Source organism: Syngnathus leptorhynchus, chromosome 4 (genome assembly GCF_054491065.1).
Source record: "Syngnathus leptorhynchus isolate UIUO chromosome 4, UIUO_Slep, whole genome shotgun sequence".
NCBI lineage: Eukaryota > Metazoa > Chordata > Actinopteri > Syngnathiformes > Syngnathidae > Syngnathus > Syngnathus leptorhynchus.
The window spans coordinates 14,238,245-14,254,402 of NC_141198.1; the positions used below are offsets into that span (position 1 = coordinate 14,238,245).

Consider the following 16,158-nt stretch of genomic DNA (forward strand, 5'->3'; position numbering starts at 1 on the left):
CGTATCCTTCCTCCTAAAGAGTCGTGATTGTGCACGTGATTTGTCACATTTGACTTCCTCATGCAACAGAACGTCGGCAGAGCTTTTCGACCTCTACCAATGCTAATTTGCTGAAAGGATTTTGATTCATTTGAATTGAATCCAAGCTCGGGCTTCACAATGCGATTGTTGTCTTTTCTTGGTGTTCTTTTTGTTTGGGGATACTTTAGTTCTCACGAGGCCAAGCTGATTGGACGCAAACAGAACATTGTGAATGACAGACCAGTTATTGGTAAGTACAAGACAGCAAGTGGTGACTGCACGGTACTGCAACTAATATTGTCCAGCAGGTGGCACTGTTTTCCTAGCTCACGAGTATCTTACTATTCCATCCATCCGTCCATTTTCCGAACCGTGCTAGAGCTAGATAGAGGAGATAGATGATCTTGATTTGGTTGGAAAATTGATGTGATTAAATATTCACATTTCATATGTGCAGTAAAAGATGGGCAAGTCTAATAATGAAACTGCTTTTAAATGCAAAAGCCTAAAAAAAGAGTAGATTTAAAAAAATCTTATTGAAAATTCCGACACATTAATAAAATGAATTTAAATCAAAAGGTTGAAACATGATGAGTTGTAATTTACCTTGAAATTCAAAATCTTAAATAAAAATACATCAAATTGAAAACACATTGTATTTGTAAGTCTTTAGAATGTTAGGAAAAATATTTCCAGCCACCAACATTCCATACCACAGTTGATTTTTGTTGATTCTTTTGTTTCCTTGCAGGTATTTTGACTCAAATTGTTTCGGATGCAGCGATGAAACAATACGGGAGCACATACATACCCGCCTCCTATGTCAAGTACATTGAGTCTGCAGGCAGCAGAGTGATGCCCATCAAGTCAGTTGAGAACATATTCCAATTATATTTGAAGTCTTCCATTTTGATGTTTCTTTTCATCTTCACCCACACAGACTGACGCTCACCAGCGCACAGTATGAAAACATCTTTAGCAGGATAAACGGGTAAGCAAACCTTTAATCACATCACCAGTCAACTGACGCATCCCGCTCTGACTCGTGATTTGTGTTTCAGTCTCCTTCTCATCGGCGGCGCCTCCAATCTTGAGACGTCTGACTTTGCAAAGGTGTCAAAGATTTTTTATCAGCTCGCTCTCAAGGTTTGTTTGCTTTACTTTCATCGTTACCCACCTACTAAAACGAGACCACGTTCAATGCTTGAGTACATTCTATGTATGTTATGTGGACATAACAGGCCAATGAGGCAGGAGATTACTTCCCAGTGTGGGGTACGTGCTTGGGCATGCAGCTTCTCACAGTCCTGGTGTCTGGCCACAACCTGCTGACCAGAGCCACAGCTGTGAACGTGGCACTGCCTCTCAACTTAACACAAGGTTTATTGCTTATTTGTCTGATCGCCTCATCTAGGTTAGCGCGTCAGGTACAAGGTTCAAATTTGGGGTCCGGATCGAGTGTTGGGTTCATTCATGTGTCTTTTATTCGTTTCTTACAGCGGCCTTCTCCAGTCGAATGTTTAAGGGTTTCCCCGAGGAGTTGATGAAAGCTTTGCAAAGAGAACCTCTCACTGGTCATTTTCACCATTATGGACTTGCAGTAAAAGTAGCTGTTTTTTTTTCTTTTTCTTTATTAATATATCTTAATTTTGAACATATTTAAAACATGAAAATAGGGGAAAAAACAGAAGAAATAACTCTTTAAAGTGTCATATCTAAGTCCAAAAAAAAAACTGAAAAAAACAAAACAACAACAATGAATGCTCGAAAAGGAGTAGGAGGAAGCATAGCTGTTAAAACCAAAACGCTCTTCCACTTATTTTGTTTGACTTAACGAGTATGTCGTACCCAGGCCTTCAAGCAAAACAAAGATTTGATGGATTTCTTCTCCTTGGTCTCTACAAATGTCGGTGAAAATGGCGTCAACTTTATCTCGACCATCGAAGGTTTGTGAAAAAACAATCATCTTACCCAGATGCACCTTGGAGACAGTGTTGCGATCATTTTGTCCATTTGGTGAATGTTCATATCTTGTAATTGTAGGCAAGCAATTTCCCTTCTACGGGGTGCAGTGGCATCCAGAGGTGAACCGTTTTCAGTGGGACCACACACTGAGCTTTCCCCACTCTCCTCACGCCGTCCAGCTCTCGTCACTCCTGGCCCAGTTTTTTGTCAATGAAGGTCAGCCTCCTAATGAAATCAAACAAGCAATCATCTCAGATCGGCTTTTGACCTCATTTTGGAACTACTTTCACTTGCTTCGTCCAACCATCCATTTTCTGAAGCGCTCATTAGGGTAAATTGGAGCTTATGCCACCCGACTGACCCGCCAGCCAATCGCAGGGCACGTCTAGATTAACAATCATTCGCATGCAAATAAATTGGTCTTCAAGTATTTATTGTAATGTTCTATCATGTGCAAGCTCTTAGTAATAGAAGAATCACATTTATCTCATTTCTGCTTTTTTTTTTTTTTTTTTTTTGCAGGGAGGAGAAGTTTACATAAGTTTGATGACCCTAAGGAGGAGGCCTTGAAGCTGATTTACAGCTACACGCCCGTTTTTGCGGGAAACTTCAGCGGTTATGAGCAGATCTATTTCTTCTGAAATTTCTCTGTCATTAAAAAACTTGAATTTCGCAAGGCATGGGCACTCACGTTAGTTAGATTTTTTTTTTTTTCTTAACCCTTAGTGGGTCAAAAAGAACCTGAACAGGATAATTTAACATTGCAGGTATTTCTTGAAACGAATTATTTATAATATATTTGAAATTGTTTCTTTTTTTATTCACAGGTAATATTTAAAAAAAAAAATGGTACCGAGGGTGCATTCTGATTCTTAACCCCTTGAAAAGCGATGATACACGATATAAATTGATTGGAGTATTTTTCCAATTTCGAGCCAGGAAAAGAGGAAGTCACAGGATGACTTCAGATGTCGGGAAACACGAGTGAGTGCAGACGACGTGCACGCGCATTGGTCCCCATGCACGTCATTGTCCCCGCAGGGGAGAGAGGGGGAGGCAGAGGGCGGGAGCTGGGGAAAGAAAAAAAAAATCGAGACAGTGTTCCAGTCTCTCCCACAGATGCTGATGGTCTCTCCGTCCGTGTGAGGAATTAACGTGACGAATAGACCCTGGACGACTAACTTGACACCCCTCCACCCTCCTCGCGCTTTGCGGAGTGGTCACGCGTGGACGAAGCAGAGGACGATGCAGCTTAGATCGTGCACGCTTGTCTTCATTTGCTCTTGACTTTGTTGGATGACCTCATATTAACTATCGGGCACTTTGTTGAGGTCTGTCATCCGCTTGTTTGAAAACAACAGTCGGACGTTCCAAGAGAGACCACCGATGCATTGATGCACCCCTCCCAGTGGTGCAACGGTAAGCATTAAATGTAGTGCAGCTTCAAAACAAAAAAAACAAAAAAAAGAGCTGAAAATCCATGCAGACAATGTGTTCATTGTTTTCTTAATTGTGTTCTTGCCGTGAAATGATGATGATAAGATGATGCTGAGTAACAACCACATAAATCAGCTTGCTTCATTTTGGGCGCAGCAGTCTTGCTGCTGTTTGGACATGAACAATTCGTCCCTTTGTGTTGCTCAAGTCCCCTCCTGTTTTTAAAGTGGCAAAAGAATGACATCCTGCAACGGGGGTGGGGGTTCTTATTGATCTATTTGTGCCATGTGATTGTCTGGCAAACCAGTCAAGGATGCAACCCACCTCTCTACTGACAAAAGCTACTTACTCACCTTCACCAAAATGAGCACCAACTGGATAGATTCATGAAGCTCACCAAGAAAATCACCACTCTGTATTAAGTATGAAAAAATATTGAAAAGTCAATGACCGCAAACAGCAATGTGAGGACACGTTTCTTCATGTACATTCACTTCACAGTGGCAACATGGCTCTGTATTAAATAGCAAATGTTGTGTCAACAAAATCTTATGTCACTATGCTTTGGGCTCAACCTACTTTATTTTTTTTGTAGAAAGCAAAGCAGCCTTTGACAATCCACATCCTCCTCCCCAAGCGAACTGTTGAATATTTGATGCTGTCTTTGGTGCTCACCCCAGCAGTTAAAATAGGACAAAACCCCGCCAGGAGCTGTTTGAGGAGATCCGTAATCACACGGGGGGGCTTTCCCACCGTAATATGTCTACCATGCAAAAGTGACTATTGGATCATTCGTTTTTCTAATGTTATCCCTATAGCAACGCCCCTAGTGTTGTCCATATATAGGTCAGTAAAACCACCAGGGCAAAAAAAAAAAAAGCTGAGTAGCTTTTTTGGGATTGGGTTCGTCACCTTTACTTTACCCATTTGAGGCTACATTCAAATCTTGCTCATTTTTAAAACGGCAAACTCCTACATTTGGACGGATGTCGACTTAGGCCGAAAAGAGTTGTCCTGTTACGTTACTCTTAATTCCTAATCATTTCCACATCAAGCATGAAAATGACCCATTTAACATTCATAGCTCCCCCCGTGCACGCAAACGTGGATGAAGAACATGCGTGCACTGATGCGTGTAGACAGCAGCGATAAGGTTAGAACGTGCAGTACGCTTGACCTAGATTTACGTTTGCAGTCGGCTGGCAGGTGTCATGGGCTCGTCTGTTCATTTATTTGCATTTGCTCGCCGAGGGTGATCGCCTCCTCGCGTCGGGTAATGAAGTTGTTTCTTGCGGCAACAGGAAGTCGGCAGCAGGACGTTGACGAGCGCTGATTAATAGCTCGTTCAGACAGAATGGAGTGCAGAGGCGTTGCTATCGATCCCCTCGGGGTTTCAATTTTGGCGGAGAGCAGGGAGTCAAATGCCACATGTTATTTTTGTTGTGGGGGGGGGGTGAGACCATGATCGATATGAAAACAGAGAACAAAGAAAACAATACCTCAGGAATGAAAAGGTCGCTGTCCATTCATCTATCCTTTCTCCTTTTCATCATTGTTCATTCTCCTTTTGGCATTCATCTTCATCCCATCTATCCAATCATGCATCCATCATTTACGTCTTCTTCTTATCTTTGTGTCTCAAAAGGTGTGCCCCAGGGTAGGCTTTTGGGCCCACTATTGTTCATTATTTCAATGATCTCTGTGAGAACTACCATCCATCCATTCATCCATCCATCCTTTCATCATTTTATCCTTTCATTCTTTCATCCATAACTCCATCTGTCCCTCCATCCTTCCTTCCTTTCATCCATCCATCCTTCCATCCATCCTTTCATCATTTCATCCTTTCATTCTTTCATCCATAACTCCATCTGTCCCTCCATCCTTCCTTCCTTCCTTCCTTCCTTCCTTCCTTCCTTCCATCCATCCATCCATCCATCCACCTTCCTTCGTCTTACCTTTCTCGCTCGAAATGTGTAAATCAGGTTTTCCTTCAAAGTCGGCTACTGTTCTCCACATTCTGCATGTCTGTAATTTCTCCATTCCTCCACATCTGTCCATCATTCACACAATTTCTTTCAGTATTCTAACCCTCATGCATTCATGTATTCATCCATCTAATCATTGGCCCATGCATGTCTCTCAACTGTATGGACAAAGGCCCGCTGTGACATTTTGACAGTCTTTGCAAACGGCAGGCGTGCTTCTGTCTTTTGTCCCTCTGTCAGGAAATCAGCAATTATTGTGAACAACGCTTCGATGTTCAAACATATCACTTTTGTAACACAAGGCCAGCTACGAATGCTTCGTTTTGCCGCTCGCTTGTCAACAGACCTCGTCCTCAACCCCTCCCCTCCTCCCGCAGTTCTCTTCCTGTAACCTTGGCGATACGGCGACATTCTCTTTTGTTGCTTGAGCAAAGAGCACACAGGAATTGAGCATCAAAGTAAAGCGTGATGAGACAAAGGAGGGCACTTGCGATGGAAACACCATCTGTTTGTGGCGGAGTTCAAGACTTTGAAAACAATGATTTGTTCAGTCTGAAGGGCTGTTGTGTGGGACGAGGCGTACGCAGAGATGATTACTAAGAATTTTGTCAATTTGTGCATTCAACAAAACCCAATGCAGCTCTGCTTACCTTTAGGCTTTGGTATGATAACAGTGGTGTGGGTCTGTATCTTCATCCAATTAGGTGTAATAATTATGTCGATATCATTTGAACTCTGTTAGGGGTCTCTTTGTCCTCACATAGGCTGCTTCTGTGGTCTGGTTCTGGATTATTCCAACAAATCGTGCGCCATGCCACCCATCACCTTCCAGGACCTGCCGCTCAACATCTACATGGTCATCTTCGGCACGGGCATCTTCGTCTTCATCCTCAGCCTCATCTTCTGCTGTTACTTCATCAGGTGAGGACACCTGGTTGAACGTTGGTGGGTCGGTGGGTGGGTGGAAGGAAGGAAGGAAGGAAGGAAGGAAGGAAGGAAGGAAGGAAGGAAGGAAGGAAGGAAGGAAGGAAGGAAGGAAGGAAGGAAGGAAGGAAGGAAGGAAGGAAGGAAGGAAGGAAGGAAGGATGGATGGATGGATGGATGGATGGATGGATGGATGGATGGATAGATGGACGGACGGACGGATGGAGGGACAGATGGATGGAGGGACAGATGGATGAAAGGAGTGATGGATGAAAGGATGAAATGATGGATGGATGGATGGTTGGATAAAAATAAAATCATGTCCTTCACCATCAGCTACACTTGTCACAAGTAAAGCTATTAAAAGCCATAGCGACCCCTCAATTGTTTCTCAAGTAGCTCCCTCATAAAAAGCCTTGTTTGATCACTTCGTCGTGAGTCATCAGCGGTGAGTCACTTCCTGTGCGTATATTAACATGCTGCTGGTGGAGCAGGCAAGGAGTGCGAGCGAAAGCTGATTCATGTGATGAATGCCAGTCTTTGTCGGTCGGCTAGGGGGTAGCTTTCCCGTTATCCCTCCTTCCCAATCTCATGCGTGCTACGTGGTGGGAAAGCCAGGACCAAAAAATACAAGTCTTAACCCCCCCCCCACACACACACACACACATGCTTTTATCCAATAAGAACTGTAATGAGGATATTTCCAATTTGAATTCTCGCACACAATAGCTGTAGAAATGTCCATCATGCCCCATTCCACGCTTAACCCACTTCTCACGGGCCTCTCGACATGGGAACCCCGCACGTATATGAAAGCTGCATCCTCACATTGTTACGCATGGAGGTTGGCTAAAAAAAGCAATCAGCCAAAACAATAAGCCCAATGACAAAAACAGCCAATAATTGTTATTTCCCTTCTCGAAACGGTCACTCGACAAGACGGCATTTGGTCTCATAATCTCGTGTGTACTGTTTGTGTGTGTCAATAATATAAAAATAGCTGCTTAATCAGACACAGCCTCCACACTGATAAGCATCTCTCCATTGTTTCTTTTTGTGGGGTGGCGTTTGGATTCCATGGATTTCAATTCATCTTTTCTCCAATAGCAAACTTCGACATCAGGCCCAGAGCGAGCGCTTTGGATACAGAGAGGTAGACTCAACAGTTTGTCTTTTCCATTGATTGTCATTGAAGTATGTTTAATGGATGTCTGGTGTGACTCTACAGGTTGTTTTGAAAGGAGATCCAAAGAAGTTGAACGTGCACGGGGTAAGAATGAAATGGCCGTAGATGTAAATGGGTTGGAGCGTGCTGAGTGTGATGTCTGTCATTCAAAACAGCAGACGTGTGCGGTGTGTCTGGAGGACTTTAAAGTGAAAGACGAGCTGGGAGTGTTGCCATGCCAACATGCTTTCCATCGAAAGTGAGTACACAAGTACAGACTGTGTGGGGTTTTTTTTTTTTTTTTTGTGGTTGTTATGTCACACCCCGTCTTTGTTATAAGCAGGAAATCACCCATGAAACCAATTTTCATTTACCTCCATTGTTATGCAAATCTATTTTTAGAAAAAGCTCATCAAAGAAGCTCAGTTGTACTGCTTTAGGATTTCGGCAACTTCCGCCGCTAACGGCTAAAAACAGTCTCGCCGTCAACTCCCATTGTGTCTTTTGTCGGGGGAAGTTCCCACAAGTAATGATGACATCATTTTGAACTTCTCTGTAAAATTTACTATAGAGTTTGTGTATTTTTGTCGATTCACAAAAGTAATTGATACGGCCAAAAATTTTCTTGTATTTGACTCTGGAAGAAATGAAATCATCAAGTCTAAATTTTTCCATCAACTTGGTTGTTTTTGTATAAATGAATCAATCATCAATTCTTTCATTTTTGTCCACTTTTTGGGTGAGCTGACGGGTTTTAAGGCTCACCAGTTGTTGTTTTCCACGCAGGTGTCTTGTCAAGTGGTTGGAGGTACGCTGCGTCTGCCCCATGTGCAACAAGCCCATCGCCGGCCCCCCTGAGCACCACAGCATCGGCACCCTTCTGGACGAGCTCGTATAACCCAACAAGTCGCTTCCCGCCAACATGACATGACGGGAGGCTCAACCTTCGACGGCTGCGGTAACAACACGACAACACTTGGGGTGAGCTGAAGAAATAACATGTCCCTCTTGGTGAGGGATGCTGTTGCCTGGCAACCGCCCCCGAGACTGGAACACGTCGGCTCGCCCGCCGCCTTCTGGTGTGGGGATTATGCGCGGCCACCCACGCCTCCCACCAACTGCGCTTCTTTCAATCTTGTCCACTCACACATCATCTCGTTTTCCCCTCAAGGGAGGTCAACAGCAATTTTTTTGTGTTTTGTTGACCTAATCGATGACTTTCAAGACACTTGCACAAGCGCGTTGTTATGTCGACATGTTGTGAAGAAGACTACCTTTGAAGAGAACAAAGCACTGAAGCAAGGACATACTGGGTATCAAAAATGAACAATGCTAACTGTTTTAATGATAACTTGAACTACAATGTTACGCAGATGAGGTATCACAAATTTGTCCTACATGCACAACAACTTTTTTTTTTTTTTATTAATTCAATCTTTGTAGGGAAAAAACACAAAGTCTTCGTTAAGTGGAATCCTCACGTGTCCAAAACCATGAGATTTTTAGGAAATCAAATTAAAATATGTATTATTTTTATTATTATATTTTTATTATTATATTTTTATTTCTTATTATTATTATTATTATTATTATTATTATATATATTGGTTATTGTATTGTTTATATTTTCGATCTATTTCTAGCAATTGAGATTGCTCAATATTGTGGAAAAAAAACATATATATATATATATATATATATATGATAATAAAGTAGAATTAAAAAATCAATAATAGCTTTGATTTACCATATAATATGTAAAGACAAAATACATAATATTTTAAAAAAAATAAGAATAGAATATATATTATAAAATATAAAACATGATCATATTGGTTTTTCTTACATATTTTCTTTTATATATATATGGGTTTTTTTCCACAATATTGGGGTGAGCTGAGCACCCAGAAAAGAAATAACATGTCCCTCTTGGCGAGCTATATATATATAAATGGAGCACTTTTGCTCAATTTAACGATGTTATATTGGACCTATATTGGATTGTGCGGGCGTACCTAATGAAGTGTCCCGGGACTGCAACAGCTGTGTGGTTCTTTCTATGTTGAAGACAAATGCACTTTACATAAGACAGATCACCCCAGAGGCACCCTCTCAAGTGATTACATGGTGCTTCTGTATTTTACATTCCACAGTATTTTCCTTCAGCAAAACACTGCCTAAGCTGAGCACAAATGTCACAAAGCACGAATGAATTCATCTAAACAAGGTGTGTCACTGTGCAATACATGTGCAAATAGAATTGTCCACTTTTTGTAAAGTAACTGTTGTAAATGACATTAAATCTACGTGTCTGTTTCCAACACTTTCATTTTGTCTGGACAGGAGTGCAAGTTGCGCCACCGTCAGATGAAAAAAAAGAATCTCGGTTTAGAACTGTACTATACTGCCTCCTAGTGGCCAAGCTAGGCACATCAGAAGGAGCAGTACAATTGATGTGATCGTAGCATTAAATCATGAGACCAAACAATGAATATCTTTACATCGGCTTCAGTTAATCTATGTTTTCCTAAAGTACATTTTAGACTGCTATTTATGTTGTTTGAGGGTGAGGCTGAAACGGAAGAACATTTTGGTGGGAGGTCCTGCTGGTAGGTGGTGACTAAATGAGAGAGGAGGAGGATGCAAGCTTGCTTTGCTCCTTCAGGGTAACTTCAAACCTTCCCACCTTTATTTCTACAACCCAAAATTCTCACAACACATGCTTTGGAGGAAGTGGAGGAATTGGATGCTAGGTGATTACTTGAGTGAGTACAAGTATTTTTAATTTTTTTTTACAACTCATCAGCTTAAGAATGTGAAAAAGTGAATGTGCGCTCTCATGTTTTGTCTGAGAGACACGATCATTTACTGCTTGTTAAGATTCCAGAAAGAGACTCTGTTTTCTAGTGTTAATTCTCAAATCTTTTCATTAGTGCATTAGAAGAACACATGCATGCATCTGCACTCACAACACACTTCTCTCGTAGACGCACACACACACACACACACACACACACACACACACACACACACACACACACACACACACACACACACGGACTGGGAGTGGACGTGGAAACATAGGCAGCTCTTTCATGGGATTGGCCTCTACCTGTGCAATAAAGACGCAACTGTGCTGCAAATAAACCAATGATGGGAATACGCACACAGACACACACACACACAAATACACAGAGACAAGCTTGTTTCTGAGATTCAGAGCTGGGCAGGTTTGCACTTTCAGCTCGCAGAACAAGTGAGAGCATGATTTGGTAGACGAGCAGCCATTGTGTTTGTGTGTGTATTTAAATAAATACATACATAAATAAAATTGTGCCTGTTAATATATGTTAGCAGAATGCAGTGTAAAAACAATTCATTTATTTACAAAAAAAAGTTTCAAGGCTGCAAAAGACTGAGTTTTGCGAATGTGAAAATTATTTGAAAGAATATTTCAAAGTAATCTATATTTAATGTTGTTCCAACTTAAACGATGGTATTAGCCCCCAAAAAATACACAAATTATTCGTTTCACGGTGTGTAAATAGATGTATTTGTAAATGTTCTACACAGACAACAAAAAATTACGGAACAAATTGCGTGCAACTATTTTTTTACTCAAAGCAAGATGAAGATAAATAATTTAAAAAAAACTCAAGTTGTACAATTAATAAAATACAAACACTCTCCCTCAAACTGTTCATTTGTAAAGTTTTGAAATGATATTTTTCTGTGATTCTAGGAGCTTCATTCATCTGTGCTGGATTCTGCTGAAAAAGTCACACTTTGCAAAGATGCTGCTCTATGAAAAAGGTCCAAATCAACCAAGTTATAGTATCCAAACAATGATTCCAGGAGTTATAGTATGGATCAATTCTTAGTGTGGTCATCTTTCAAACTGAAGGACAGCCATGTTTAAACGATGGCTGCTGGCCCTGCTGGCCCGGGTGGGCTTGGTGGCGGCGGGCCTCTGCTGCTGTGCGGCTCTGTTCTACCTGCTGGTCTGCAGACCCTCATCCAGAGACCCCCGGCGAGACCCCTTGTGGTCGTCGGGGACCACCAGCAAGGAAGGCTACATGGCGTTGCTCCAGGAGAGGGAAGACTCCCACAGGCATTACATTGACAGCCTGGGCAAGCAGATAGCGCAGCTCAAGGAGGCTCTCCAGGAGCGGACTCTCCAGCTCCAGGAGTCACTGGACAAAGCCAAAATTAAAGGCATTCTGCCTCAGGGCCTGGAGAGTCTGCACAAAACCCCCACGCAGTCTGACCTGAAGGTAGGAATGTTGGGATGGAGCCGTATGTTACTGTGACCAAGCTATGACCCGGGGGCCATATGTGGTTCCGAGGTTCATTTTGAAGAACTCAAATTGTTTATGTTCCAAATCATCTTTGCTCATTGAAATGTAAATAGCATTAATTCATTGTAGGTCTCCCACCCCCGTGAATTTGTATTTTAATGAGGAGAAATAGCACTCTCGCTTAAAAGGAATTTACAGTAGAGTCCAAAAACTTAACAGTTTTTGTTACACTGCATAAAAGTGAATGGCAATTCTGTTGCTCTTTCTGGTGTGCTTGCCTTGGCCACCAGGGGGCAGTCTCAGACAGATGTGTACATTGAGAAGTCACAGGTCATCAATAACATTAGTTATGCTCCTCGGAGGATAAAGAATATATGATTGAGAATACTGTCAAATCAAATATTGTTTTCAGTCCATTCCCTCCATTGTCCCAAATGTGTCCTTCCAGGAGTTCTTCCGCTCACAGCTGAACCATGCCGAGGTCAACACGGGCGTGACGCTACCCGATGAATACGTCTTAATCCCATTTGACACTTTTACACTGCGGAGGTAAGTAGGAACGCCTAATAAACCTGGCATGCATATTGCATTTTTTTTAGTTTCAGAATGTAGCCCCACTTGTGTAAAAAAATATATTCTAGAAGAAGATGAATCATCCATTTTCATCAAAATGGTAATACGGATTACCATATGGTAAGTGGGCGTGTCCCCTCAGGGTGTACCAGTTGGAGACGGGTCTGACCAGGCACCCCATGGAGAGGCCTGTGAGGAAGGACTGCAGAGATGAGCTAATAGGTAGCGTGGAGACAGCACTGCATGTCCTCAATGGACCTCAGCAACACGTGGACACCAGCATGAAGAAGCGCACTTTCTCCCCGTCAGACTTCATCGAGGGTGATCATCTATAGCGTGATAAAATTCCTTTCTTCGGTGCATAAGTGTTATGTTTTACTCACAGGGCTGACCCGTACCGAACGGGACCGGGGTACTGCGTACGAGTTGATGTTCAAAGGCGACGGGCCGCGGGACTACGTCAAGACGGTTCTCTTCAGGCCTTTCGGGCCTTTGGTTAAAGTGAAGAGCGAGCAAGTGGACACAAGCAGCATGCTCATCAATATCATCGTACCGCTTTCCAAGAGGGCGGATACATTCCGCCATTTTGTTCACAACTTCAGGTAAATTGCGGGAAAAATTCACATCATATGTCATTGTTGATGGTGATTATGTTCTTGTGTGTGTACTTGTGATATTTTTTTTTTGTGCAGAGAGGTGTGCATCCAGCAGGATGGTAGGGTCCATCTCACAGTGGTGTACTTTGGCCATGAGCAGATTGACCAGGTGAAAGCCGTCCTGGATCAGACAACCAGGTAGCTTGCGTGACATAAACTTCACCTCTTTTAGAGAAAACCAATAATTGGATGTTTGCTTAAATTTGGGCAATAGGTCTTGACACATAGTTCCCAGTTCTGATGTAAAGTTTCCTTCTCCAGAGAGACCCGCTTCAGAAGGTTCACGCTGATCCAGCTCAATGAAGAGTTCTCACGTGGGCGGGGCTTAGAAGTAGGCGCCAGAGCCTGGAGGCGAAGTCAAAACGTCCTGATGTTTTTCTGTGACGTAGACATCCACTTCACAGCAGACTTCTTGACTTCCTGTCGCCTCAATGCAGAGCCTGGTGAGTGCTCTTTGCACATTTGACAAAAAAAAAAAAATTGTCTTTGAGAAGTATCCTTTGTTTCTGAGCAGGCAAAAAGGTGTACTACCCAGTCCTCTTCAGCCAGTACAATCCATCTATCATCTACAGTAATTACACTCGTGTACCATCTATCCAGGAACAACTGGTGAGTAAAAGACAATGGATAAGAAAGGGACCATGGCCCTCCCTCCATTTTTGGATGTTATGAACCAGAGCACCTCACAATAACTGAAAACCACGATGTACAAAGTAGAAATACACTTTTTAAACAGTCTCTGGGCATTATTATTATTATTATTGTTTTAAGTCTCTAAAGACAATGAGAAGTTGATTAAGACATCCAATAATGCTTTTCTAATCACAACAATAAAAAGGAGCTGATCTTGAAACACTTTTTATTTACCCAGTTTTAAACACTGCCATCTAGTAGCCAAAGGTAGAATTGCATATATATGAATCCACAAAATAGCGTGACTAAAAACCTGGAACCTGTGATGGAGGGCAGTTTATCTATTTATTTATTTTATTTTATTTTCACTCCTGTTCTTTGTCTCAGGTGATAAGTCGCGACACAGGTTTCTGGAGAGATTTTGGCTTTGGGATGACATGTCAGTACAAGTCGGACTTCCTCAACATAGGTAATGACGCATCAACATGATGAAGAAATGCTACATTACTGTATTAATGTACTTACATGGAATGGAAACAAGAGTGAATATTTATTGACAGTATATTGATATAAAAGAAAATGACTGTATTCCTCATTTGTAAGATCAAGGCATTTCTTAGGGTGGAAGAACTTAGAAAAAAAAATTAGAACAATAATAAATATTACTTCTCAATGTCCTTGTTTCTCTCCCTGGTGTCATAAAGTATTGCAGGTGACAGTTAAACCACATTATGAAACGACTGCAGGAAATGTGTGCAAACAATAAAGGATAAATAAAACAAAGTAACACTGACAAGGAAGTCAATTCATGACTGTGGTGCTTGGGGACTTTCCTGTTCACCGTTTAAACCCTCACATCCTTCGCAGGTGGTTTTGACCGCAGCATTAAAGGTTGGGGGCTGGAGGACGTGCACCTCTACAGGAAGTACCTGCACAGCAAACTGATGGTGGTGCGAGCCCCGTCACGTAGTCTCTTCCACTTGTGGCACGAGAAGATATGCAGCGATGAGCTGCCGCCGGACAAGTACCAGATGTGCATGCGGACCAAGGCCATGAGCGAGGCCTCGCACGGCCAACTGGGAGAGCTGCTCTTCAAAGCTGACATCCAAGCGCACCTCGAAAGGAATGGAAGACACTCATGAAGGGCTACACGTTGAACTCTTCATTTTAATTTTGTACTCGGATTAACGGAGATGTGTGTTATATAGAAATGCTTTGAGATCCAAATTTAATTTGATTTTCAAATCATCTTTCACCATTAAAATGAATGGAAGCCTACCTCTGAAAAACAATACAAAATTCTGTAGTGTTTTTAAATGAGATAGCATTACTTTACAGGTATATTTTAGTTTATAAAATCAGAACACAAAAATGCAAATAAAACATCTTCAGGATGAAAACAAATACAAAAAGAGAAGACTGCAGGAAGTGATGAAGCTATGAATCAGGGTTTCTGCAACAGTGAATAGGGTGGAGAGCAATGTTTTTCCCAAGATAGAAAGCTATTTTCAACCAGGTTCCTTGAAGGCAGGAGGGGTTACTATTGGAGATTACAATGTTGTAGCAGTGGAGGGGTTGAATTGTAGAAAATCTGCTTGCATCCAGGATTTGATTTCACAGAGAAGGTTTGACACGGTAGATTAGGCGGAGGGGGATACGGGACGTAATCAGTGTAGCAGTGGAACTTGAGAGCTTCACACCATGATTTGGTCAACTGGGACAAGGTAGCGGGAAGAAGTCTCGGGGACCAAGTATTGAGCCCTGGGGCACACATTGGGACTGGTAGGTGGGTAAGGAATATCTGGAGCAGTTGTTGATGAAGACTGTTGCCAGATGAGGGCGGTGTCGGTGATGTTGAAAATATATTGTAGGCCGTGAAGAGGATGGGATGGTTGATATTGTCAAAGACAGCTAGAATATGTAGGAGGATGACCATCACTACTGTTATGAACAAACCAGGGAGGTGACTCAACTAGGGACAACCAAGTACACATCTTTGTTTTGCGCCGTGTTCAAAACAAAAAGGGAAAATGAAATGGTGAAAAATATTTGAATGATATATCTCCTCATAGTTCTCATTCAAACTGCTGTAGAAAATCTGTCATAAACTAAAGGCCTCTTGTGCTTTGAAGTGACACTGGGACACAACAGAAAACACGAGTGGAATGCCCTCGAGGTGAAATCTAATCAAACAAAGTGCAACGGTAGCATTTTTTCTAATAACACTGTGGCTCCTCTAAACCTCATTACAATAGCTCAGAATGAATGACAGGCAAGGAGGGCGGGGCCTCACGGTCGCCATCGTCCGAGGGCAGGACTGGCACCCGATTGGCTACTCTGACTTCTCATTTCCGTATATTGTGTTGCCTTCAGTGTACATAAAAAAAGGGAAAACTCAGAACAATATTTTCTTCTTTTATTTGTTCAATGTAACAAATTAGAATTGGGTACGGAAGAGGAATTGATAACTGGAGTATTTTCTGTCACGTACTACATCC

At 42.1% G+C, this 16,158-nt stretch overlaps 3 protein-coding genes across 5 annotated transcripts; all 3 read left to right on the forward strand.

Annotated features, from left to right (window-relative positions):
• Positions 1-74: 74 nt before the first annotated feature.
• On the forward strand, positions 75-2,663 carry gghl (gamma-glutamyl hydrolase like). Its single transcript, XM_085909904.1, has 9 exons — positions 75-271; positions 773-887; positions 962-1,012; positions 1,083-1,167; positions 1,263-1,401; positions 1,521-1,627; positions 1,874-1,967; positions 2,065-2,202; positions 2,509-2,663. The coding sequence occupies exons 1-9, from the start codon at positions 160-162 to the stop codon at positions 2,625-2,627; spliced, it is 960 nt and encodes a 319-aa protein (XP_085766030.1). The 5' UTR covers positions 75-159; the 3' UTR covers positions 2,628-2,663.
• A 411-nt stretch (positions 2,664-3,074) lies between these two features.
• On the forward strand, positions 3,075-8,990 carry rnf122 (ring finger protein 122). 2 transcript variants are annotated; one of them, XM_085909905.1, is made up of 6 exons: positions 3,075-3,405; positions 6,176-6,332; positions 7,443-7,488; positions 7,564-7,605; positions 7,677-7,759; positions 8,287-8,990. In XM_085909905.1, exons 1-6 carry the CDS (start codon positions 3,381-3,383, stop codon positions 8,396-8,398), a joined length of 465 nt encoding a protein of 154 aa, XP_085766031.1. In that variant the 5' UTR covers positions 3,075-3,380; the 3' UTR covers positions 8,399-8,990. The 2 variants fall into 2 exon arrangements, with proteins under 2 accessions (XP_085766031.1, XP_085766032.1); XM_085909906.1 differs by having other exon boundaries at positions 7,680-7,759.
• Positions 8,991-10,131: 1,141 nt separating this feature from the next.
• Positions 10,132-15,190, forward strand: LOC147058279 (chondroitin sulfate N-acetylgalactosaminyltransferase 1-like). 2 transcript variants are annotated; one of them, XM_085909990.1, is made up of 11 exons: positions 10,132-10,265; positions 11,243-11,313; positions 11,382-11,774; positions 12,247-12,347; positions 12,514-12,692; positions 12,757-12,973; positions 13,064-13,165; positions 13,289-13,470; positions 13,542-13,636; positions 14,048-14,129; positions 14,528-15,190. In XM_085909990.1, exons 3-11 carry the CDS (start codon positions 11,412-11,414, stop codon positions 14,800-14,802), a joined length of 1,596 nt encoding a protein of 531 aa, XP_085766116.1. In that variant the 5' UTR covers positions 10,132-10,265; positions 11,243-11,313; positions 11,382-11,411; the 3' UTR covers positions 14,803-15,190. The 2 variants fall into 2 exon arrangements, with proteins under 2 accessions (XP_085766116.1, XP_085766115.1); XM_085909989.1 differs by having other exon boundaries at positions 11,243-11,774.
• The last annotated feature ends 968 nt before the right edge of the window (positions 15,191-16,158 follow it).

Excerpts from the sequence above, each read along its gene's own strand:
- gghl (XM_085909904.1), top strand. The coding sequence starts at position 160 with ATGCGATTGTTGTCTTTTCTTGGTGTTCTTTTTGTTTGGGGATACTTT. Across the intron at positions 1,628-1,873 it reads ATTATGGACTTGCAGTAAAA|GCCTTCAAGCAAAACAAAGA; the intron begins GTAGCTGTTTTT and ends TGTCGTACCCAG. Across the intron at positions 1,968-2,064 it reads CTTTATCTCGACCATCGAAG|GCAAGCAATTTCCCTTCTAC; the intron begins GTTTGTGAAAAA and ends TTGTAATTGTAG.
- rnf122 (XM_085909905.1), top strand. The coding sequence starts at position 3,381 with ATGCACCCCTCCCAGTGGTGCAACG. Across the intron at positions 7,489-7,563 it reads AGCGCTTTGGATACAGAGAG|GTTGTTTTGAAAGGAGATCC; the intron begins GTAGACTCAACA and ends GTGACTCTACAG. Across the intron at positions 7,760-8,286 it reads CAACATGCTTTCCATCGAAA|GTGTCTTGTCAAGTGGTTGG; the intron begins GTGAGTACACAA and ends TTTTCCACGCAG.
- LOC147058279 (XM_085909989.1), top strand. The coding sequence starts at position 11,412 with ATGTTTAAACGATGGCTGCTGGCCCTGCTGGCCCGGGTGGGCTTGGTG. Across the intron at positions 12,348-12,513 it reads GACACTTTTACACTGCGGAG|GGTGTACCAGTTGGAGACGG; the intron begins GTAAGTAGGAAC and ends GTGTCCCCTCAG. Across the intron at positions 13,166-13,288 it reads GTCCTGGATCAGACAACCAG|AGAGACCCGCTTCAGAAGGT; the intron begins GTAGCTTGCGTG and ends TTCCTTCTCCAG.